At 53.0% G+C, this 8,374-nt stretch overlaps 1 protein-coding gene across 1 annotated transcript; it reads left to right on the forward strand.

Annotated features, from left to right (window-relative positions):
* The first annotated feature begins 377 nt into the window (after window positions 1-377).
* GATA1 (GATA binding protein 1) lies at window positions 378-3,194 on the forward strand. Its single transcript, XM_068533786.1, has 5 exons — window positions 378-597; window positions 1,108-1,485; window positions 1,598-1,743; window positions 2,276-2,401; window positions 2,823-3,194. The coding sequence occupies exons 1-5, from the start codon at window positions 378-380 to the stop codon at window positions 3,192-3,194; spliced, it is 1,242 nt and encodes a 413-aa protein (XP_068389887.1).
* Window positions 3,195-8,374: the final 5,180 nt, after the last annotated feature.

Below are 8,374 nucleotides of genomic sequence, written 5' to 3' on the forward strand. Positions count from 1 at the left end.
GGCAGCTGAGAGGAAGGAGGACGAAGAGACGGGGGAGGGAGGAGGGCGAGGAGAAGAAAGGGAAGGGGAGGAAGAGGAGGGTGTGGAAGAGGGAGAGGAGAAGAGGAAAGATAAATGAGGAAGAAGGGGAAAGGAGCAGGATGGGGAGTGAGAGGATGGAGTGGAAGATAAGGGAGAGATGAGGGAGGGGAGAGAGGAAGAGGAGGGGGAGAGGAGGCAAGAGGAGGGTACTAGGGAGATGGAAAGGGGGGATAAGAGGATTGAGGGGATGGAGTGGGAAGAGGGAGAAAGGAGGGAAGAAGGGGTGGAGAGGGGAGAGGAGGGCTTCTGTGTCTGAAGACCCCTCCTGTGCTCACAGGTCAAACCCCAGAGGCCCCATGGAGTTCCCTGGCCTCGGGGCCCTGGGGACCTCCGAGCCCCTGTCCCAGTTTATGGATCCTGCCTTGGTGTCCTCACCACCAGAATCGGGGGTCTTCTTCCCCTCTGGGCCTGAGGGCTTGGATACAGCAGCCTCCTCCACCGCCCCCAGCACCGCCACCGCTGCAGCTGCTGCACTGGCCTACTACAGGGATGCTGAGGCCTACAGACACTCCCCAGGTACCTAACTTCTTTGGGTAGCTGTCTTGGCACTGGTTCCGTGATATTGGGGTTGCCATGGAGACCCTTAGCTAAGGCAGAATCCTACTAAGAAGTCATCCTGAAAATGGCCAGAAGCCTTCACGTGGCTGTGCTGACCCCTCGTTAAGTCCAGACCTGGGAATGCCAATGCTCCCCAGCCTGCCATCTTGGGATAGCCATACTGGGAAGCAATGTTGGAAGTAGGTGGTGGCCCGAGTTGCCAACTGATCTATGGGCTCCAAATCCCAACAAGTCATCCTCAAAGCCCACCTGGAAATGGCTGGAGGTTATTTCAGTTGCCAGAGTGACCAGTGGGGCTCAGGACCCAGGAGTCACCCAATGGCCAGTAGCTATTCTGGTCACCTGTAGAAAGGTTGGAAACTTGGCCACCATGTTGGGGCTCTTGGGCATCATTAGACCCTGAAAGCAAGATGACTTTAGACTGATTGCTCCTCTTCTTTCCTCCTCCTTTTCCATACCCCCCAATAGTCTTTCAGGTGTACCCACTGCTCAACTGCATGGAAGGCATCCCAGGGAACTCACCATATGCTGGCTGGGCCTATGGCAAGACCGGGCTCTACCCTGCCTCGACTGCGTGCCCCACCCGCGAGGACTCCCCTCCCCAGGCCCCAGAAGATCTGGATGGGAAAGGCGGCGGCAGCTTCCTGGAGACCTTAAAGACAGAGCGGCTGAGTCCAGACCTCTTGACACTGGGGCCTGCACTGCCTTCATCAATTCCGGTCCCCAGCAGTGCCTATGGGGGCCCTGACTTTTCCAGTACCTTCTTTTCTCCCACTGGGAGCCCCCTCAATCCAGCAGCCTATTCCTCACCCAAGCTTCGTGGAACTCTGCCCCTAACCCCCTGTGGTGAGGTTCTCAAAAAGGGACTGGGAGGTGGGGGTTGGGGGGGGGGGCGGGGGTGTCCAGGGCGAAGCTGGACTGAGCCTGGCTCCCTCTTCCCCTCCGTCTACCCCACCAGAGGCCAGAGAGTGTGTGAACTGCGGAGCAACGGCCACCCCGCTGTGGCGGCGGGACAGGACGGGCCACTACCTGTGCAACGCCTGTGGCCTCTATCACAAGATGAATGGGCAGAACAGGCCCCTCATCCGGCCCAAGAAGCGCCTGGTAAGACCCAGGCCTGCCTCCACCGCTGTGCTCACCCTGTGCAGGGATCCCAGTCCGCATGCTCTACAAGAACCCACATCCCCCACCCCTTCCCCATCCACACAGGAAGCCAGCTTTGTACGGGGCCGCCTATCCTCAACCTATCCTCACGGTCTGCAAGCAGGAACCCCATCCTCTCCCTGCACTGCAGTTTTCATCCTCGGCTTCACACTGGGATCACCTTGGGGCACTTCGAAACCACTAGGGCCTGGGGCCCTCCCCACATGTGCTGGTTTAATTGGTCTGGGATGCCGCCTGGGCATCAGGACCGTTTCTAACCCCCAAGTGATTCCAGTGGATGGCCAAAGTTGGGTACTACTGGTGTATTCCCCCATATAGTACCCAAAACCCCTACCCCGGCCAGGAAGTCCTGTCCTCACCCACACAGAACCCCCAGCCCTCGCCCTGTCGGAAACCCTGCCTTAACCTGACCCTCACCTCTTTCAGTCCTCCACCCACCAGTGTGCTCATCCTCACATTCTCTCTCCCCCAGATTGTCAGCAAACGGGCAGGTACCCAGTGCACCAACTGCCAGACAACCACCACCACACTGTGGCGGAGAAATGCCAGTGGCGACCCTGTGTGCAATGCCTGCGGCCTCTACTACAAGCTACACCAGGTGCCCCGGGGCCCCTCGGAGCCTCCCTCCTCTCCTCCCGCTTCCCTTCCTTCTCCGTTTGTTATTCTCCTCTCTCTTCCTCCATCCCCCCTCCACCTTCCCCACCCCTCCCTCCTCCACTCCTTCATCACCTTTCTTCCTCCTGCTCCCTCCTCCTTCCTCCTCCCTTGGCCATCAGCTAACTTCCACTCCCCCGTCCTAGACCAGGGGCAGCTCCGATTAGCCTGAAAGGCTTTCCCAAGCTCAGGGCCTCACAACCTCGGGATTCTTGAGAATGATACCTGTGCCACACCAGGGGCGCACTCCCTAGTCCTTGAACCAATTCCCTATTCTTAAGAAGTGGGGTGGAGAGAGCATCCCTGGAGGAGACATAGAGGCAAGATGTGGAGTTGGGAAACACCCATGGCCTCCCTCTTGGCAGGTGAACCGACCACTGACCATGCGGAAGGATGGTATCCAGACTCGAAACCGCAAGGCATCTGGAAAAGGAAAAAAGAAACGGGGATCGAGTCTAGGAGGTACAGGAGCAGCTGAAGGGCCAGCTGGCAGCTTCATGGTGGTGGCTGGGGGCAGCAGTAGTGGGAATTGTGGGGAGGTGGCCTCAGGCTTGACATTGGGCCCGCCTGGTACTGCCCACCTCTACCAAGGCCTGGGCCCCGTGGTGCTGTCAGGGCCTGTTAGCCACCTCATGCCTTTCCCAGGGCCCCTGTTGGGCTCACCCACAGGCTCCTTCCCCACAGGTCCCATGCCTCCCACCACCACCACCACTGTGGTGGCCCCACTCAGCTCATGAGGGCACAGAGCATGGCCTCAGGGCAGGGGTTGGTGTCCCTCCCCTCTTGTAGCCAGATGTCTGTCCAACCCAACCCTCTGGGCCCCAGACAAGCCTTGGCGTGGACATTCAAAGCTTTTGTAAAATAAAACCACCAGAGTCCTGAAATTGAATGTGTGAGTCTGTGTGGGACTAAATAAAGAACAGTGGTGGGGGGTTGTGTATCAGTGTCCACGATTCTTTGGTGACAGTGTGTGGCTGCCGTGTGTGACCATGTGAGATGGCACGCGACGCTTCACGATTGTAACAGAATATGTGACACCACGTGTGACAGCGTCCAGGTTGTATGAGACAGCACGTGCAGCCACACGTCATGGTGAGAGCCGGTGTGCAGCGGGCAGTGGGGATGAGGCTGTATGAGACGATGTGCGTGACTCCAGACGCCTGCAAGAGGCCGGGCACGGGTGACTGTGTGAGCGGACGTGGAGGTGTGCCCGCGACAGCGTGTGCTGAGGAAACACGTGGGGTTGTGCACCACTCGGGGTGACCTTTGAGACAGCATGACAGCATATGCACTGGGCACAGAAGTGGATCCATACACATTTTGGAACGTTGAACAAGAACTACTGTGTGACAGTGTGTGAGGCATAACAGTGTGACCATGAGGGTCTGCGTGTCAGGATGTCTCTGTGGGTCTGGTGATGACAGTATTTCTGTGCAAGTCTGTGTGTGTGTGAGCATATTGTGTGGCGTGGGCCATGTCAGTGTCTCTAAGTGGCTGACAATGGGAGCAGCCCTGCGTACACTTATTTATGGAAGTGTCAACATGTATAGTTTCAGTCGGTGTAAGCTAGGGACCCTCTTCCAAGGGACATTAGACATGCTGAGGACAGGAAAGGGAGGAAGGGGTGGGGCAGGAATGGTAGCTGTCAAGAAGGTCAGAAGGCCAGTATGGGACCATGAGGTTGTCCATAGGCCTTCCTGTCACTCATCTCTTATCTCTTTCAGCCCAGCTCAGCCTGCAGCCCTGTGGGAAATGGTAGAGAACGAGAGGGGTAGATTAGGAGGACAAAATAGCCTCTGGGGGTGATATTTAGACCCTGGAGGTCGGGGAGCTCCCCACAGTACCATCTCCCTCCCCAACGCACCTACTCACCTGGGTGAACTGCTCCCCCCAGGGTGGAATCTGTACTTCCATTTAACAAACCCTTACACAGAAACAGTCACCCAGTCAGGTGACATCCTAAGCCAGACAGGTTAAGTGGCTCGCCCGAGGCCACACAGCTGATGGCACAGGGTTAGCCGGGCTCCGTGGCTCAGGTTTCCCAACGGCTCCTAACAGCAAGCAGCGCCTTTAATTGAGTGCTCACTGTGAGTCGGCAATGGCTGAGAGGCTTCAGTTGCTTTAGTTCATGAATACCTGAAAAAAAAAAAAAAAGACTGAGGGAAGTACACTCATGCTCCTTTTACTAATGAAAAACTGAGGCTCAGAACTTGCCCTGATCACGCTGAGTTTAAAGAGTGGACTTTAGATGGGCGACCCTCCCCCACCAAAGTGAGCCTTGCTCACACTTAACTGGGCTGCTTCTCTTTGCAGCTTCTCCCCCCTGAAGCCCCAGAGGTGGGGACTGTGGGCCCGCACATCCTGAACACAGTATGGGTGAGAAGCTGTCCTCAACAGAACAGCACCCTTTCAGCAAGTCACCACACTAGCCCACTCGAGAATCACAGTAGTCCACGCTCCTTACAGGAGCGTGCCCTGGCCCTGTAAAAGCCTCCTGCCTGGCTGCCCCACGGAACCCCAGCCCTCTTACCCTGGAGGAGCCCCTGTCTTCGTCTTGAACAGAAACCCCTCTCACGGCACTTCCCTGGTGGTCCAGTGGCTAAGACTTCACGCTATCAGTGCAGGGGGCCCGGGTTCGATCTCTGGTCAGGGAACTAGATCCCACATGCATGCTGCAACTAAGAGTTCGCATGCCACAACTAAAGAGCCTGCATGCCGCAACTAAGGAGCCCACCTGCCGCAACTAAGACCCGGCGCAACCAAATAAAATAAATACATAAATAAATATTTAAAAAAAAAGAAACCCCTCTCAGAACCTGTGTGGAAATGTGCCTGGCCCCGCCTTGTTCAGGAACCCCAGTCCTCCCTCCCTATAAGAACGGCTGCCCTAGCCTGGTACAGGAATCTGGTTCTGGAACTCTAAGGGAACCCTTTCTCTAATTATCAACAGGAAACCCATCCTGAGTCCGGACAGGAACACCAGCCCTCACCTTGCACAGGAGTAACCCCAGTCCTCCCATATGGCACAGGAACCTCTGCCTTACTCTGGTTAGGAATCTCTGAGCTCACACTGTAAGGAAGTCCCTGTACCACCCCTAACAGAAATGCCTGTCCTGACCCTTTCCCCAAGCCTCAATCTCTTTATAGGAATCCTGTCTTGACCTTGGACAGGACACCTCTGTCCTCACACTGTACTGGAGCCGTGCCCTCCAGGTAGCATTTTTAAAATACTTCGCTCACAAGAAAATCTAGTGAGTATAGAAAATCTAGACTGAGTGTAGAAGCCCTTGCCTCCACGGTTGACAACGACTCCCTCCCGACGTCACTCTGCACAACAATCCTGATCTCGTGACCCACCCCGTAGAGTACGCAGGAACCCATGGTCTAACTCTCAACATGAACCTCAGTCTTGAACTTACACAGAAAACCCTTTCCTGACCCTGTGTCAGGGACGCCTGTCCTGACCCTCTACTTTAAGCCCATATCTCATCTGATACAGGCACCTATGGCCTCACCTGGCACAGGACTCCCTTCCCAGACACTGTACAGGGCTTCTCATCCTCATCCTGTGTTAACTCCATGGCCCTGACCCTCTACAGGAAGCCTTGAATACAACTGTACTGGAACTTCTGACCAGACTCTCTGCAGAAAACCTTTTCTTGACTCTCAACAGAAATCCTTAACTTGACTCATTTATAGGAAACTCTGACCTGATCCTTTATAGCAACTCCTAACCTTCCCCTCTGGAAATACTCTCCTGACCCTGCACAGGAAGCCCTGTGACTCTCTATGACAGCCCCTGCCCTGGGCTTGTCCCAGAAGCCCCACACTCGCCCTGCATAGGAGCTACCGTCCTGAGCCAACAGTAGAAACACTAATCTGAATCTCTGAAGGTGACAGTGTCCTACCTCTGCACAGGACCTCTGTCCTGACCCTGCGTGGGACCACCCTCTGAGTCCCATCAGGAACTTGTGTCCTGAGCTGGTACAGAAAACCCCACTCTCACCCTCAACAGGAACCTCTGACTTGAGAGACATCCAAGAAATGAACCAGCATAAAAACACCTGTACTGCATAGAAACCTCTGCTCTGACCTTGTTAAATAATCCAGAATCTGAAACACCATGATCACCTGTCCCGAGCCTGTACAAGAACCCCAGGCCTAACCCCTAATAGGATCACCTGATCTGCGTCTCTGGGAACCTAGCTCTGATCCCATGCAGAAATACCTGGCCTGAGTATGTTGTGATCCTCTGGCCTGACCCTCTACAGAAAACCACCCTTCTGGCCTCTAAAGGAACAGCTAATCTTAATCTGCACGAGAAAAAAATGCCTTCACAGTCTTCCCTCTCACTCTACAATGTCTCCAACCTTCATATTTTTCTACAAACCTGCCTTACCAGATAATAGAATCATTCTCCTGACCCCAGACAAGAGACACTAACTTGACCCTATAGAGAAACCCCTACACCTACACAAGAACCCCTGTGCTGATACTTTAAAGAGAATTCTCTATAGCAGTGCTGTCCTAAAGAAATACAATTTGAGTCACGTGTGTAATTTAAAATTTTCATGTAGCTGCATTAAAAAGCAAAAAACCCCCACAAAAAACAGGTGAAGTTAATTTTAATGATATATTTTACTTTACCCAGTATAGTTAAATACAGTTGACCCTTTAACAACGAGAGGGTGGTTATGGGTGCTGACACCCCTAGGCAGTAGAAAAATCCGTGTATAACTTTATAGTCATCCCTCCATATCCTCGGTTCCTCCATATCTGCAGTTTCACATCTGTGGATTCAACCAACCTCAGGTCATGTAGTACTGTAGTATTTATTGAAAAAAAGCTGCATATAAGTGGACCCACTCAATTCAAACCCGTGTTGTTCAAGGATCAAAGGTATTTCATTTCAATATGCAATCAATATAAAAGTTATTGACATATTTAATTTTTTATACTAATTTTTTTGGAAATCCAGTGTGTATTCTACACTTACAGCACACCTCAAGTTGGACTAGTCACATTTCAAGAGCTCAGCAGCCCCACGTGGCTAGTGGCTACCACATTGGACAGCATAGCTCTGTGAAGTCTATAGAATCCTGTAGCAGGCACTGCTATAGGCTCTTCAAACCTGTCCCTTTTCTTCCTAAGCTCACACACTTTTCCAACTTCCCTTACAGTTAGATGTGGACATGTGACAGAGCTCTGACCCATGGAGTGTGGGCATGACATATCACACTTCCAGGCCTGGCCCATAAAAGTCTCTCACACAATCCCCCACTTTCTCTTTCCCCATCTACCAGCTGAATAGTGGGAACTCCAAGGGCTCAGAGGAGAGCAGAACTGCAAAATGGAAGTTGCCTGGGTCCATGAATGACCAGTAATAAATATTCACAGTGGATTTTGTATGAGTAAGAAACATGTATTGGGGCTTCCCTGGTGGCGCAGTGGTTAAGAATCCGCCTGCCAATGCAGGGGACATGGGTTCGAGCCCTGGTCCGGGAAGATCCCACATGCCGCGAAGCAACTAAGCCCATGTGCCACAACTACTGAGCCTGCGCTCTAGAGCCTGTGAGCCACAACTACTGAGCCTGAGTGCCACAACTACTGAAGCCCGCGCGCCTAGAGCCCGTGCTCCACAACAAGAGAAACCACTGCAATGAGAAGCCCGCGCACCACAACGAAGAGTAGCCCCTGCTTGACACAACTAGAGAAAGCCTGTGCGCAGCAATGAAGACCCAATGCAGCCAAAAATAAAATAAATAAATTTATAAAAAAAAAAAAAAAAAAGAAACGTATTTGTGAAGCCCGAGATTCTGGGTTTTACAGCAGCTAACATAATTTACCCCAATTAATAACAATCTCTTGACTGAATCTGGACATGAACACCTAATCCTAATATCTATATGAACACAGC

The sequence above is a fragment of the Eschrichtius robustus genome, chromosome X (genome assembly GCF_028021215.1).
Source record: "Eschrichtius robustus isolate mEscRob2 chromosome X, mEscRob2.pri, whole genome shotgun sequence".
NCBI lineage: Eukaryota > Metazoa > Chordata > Mammalia > Artiodactyla > Eschrichtiidae > Eschrichtius > Eschrichtius robustus.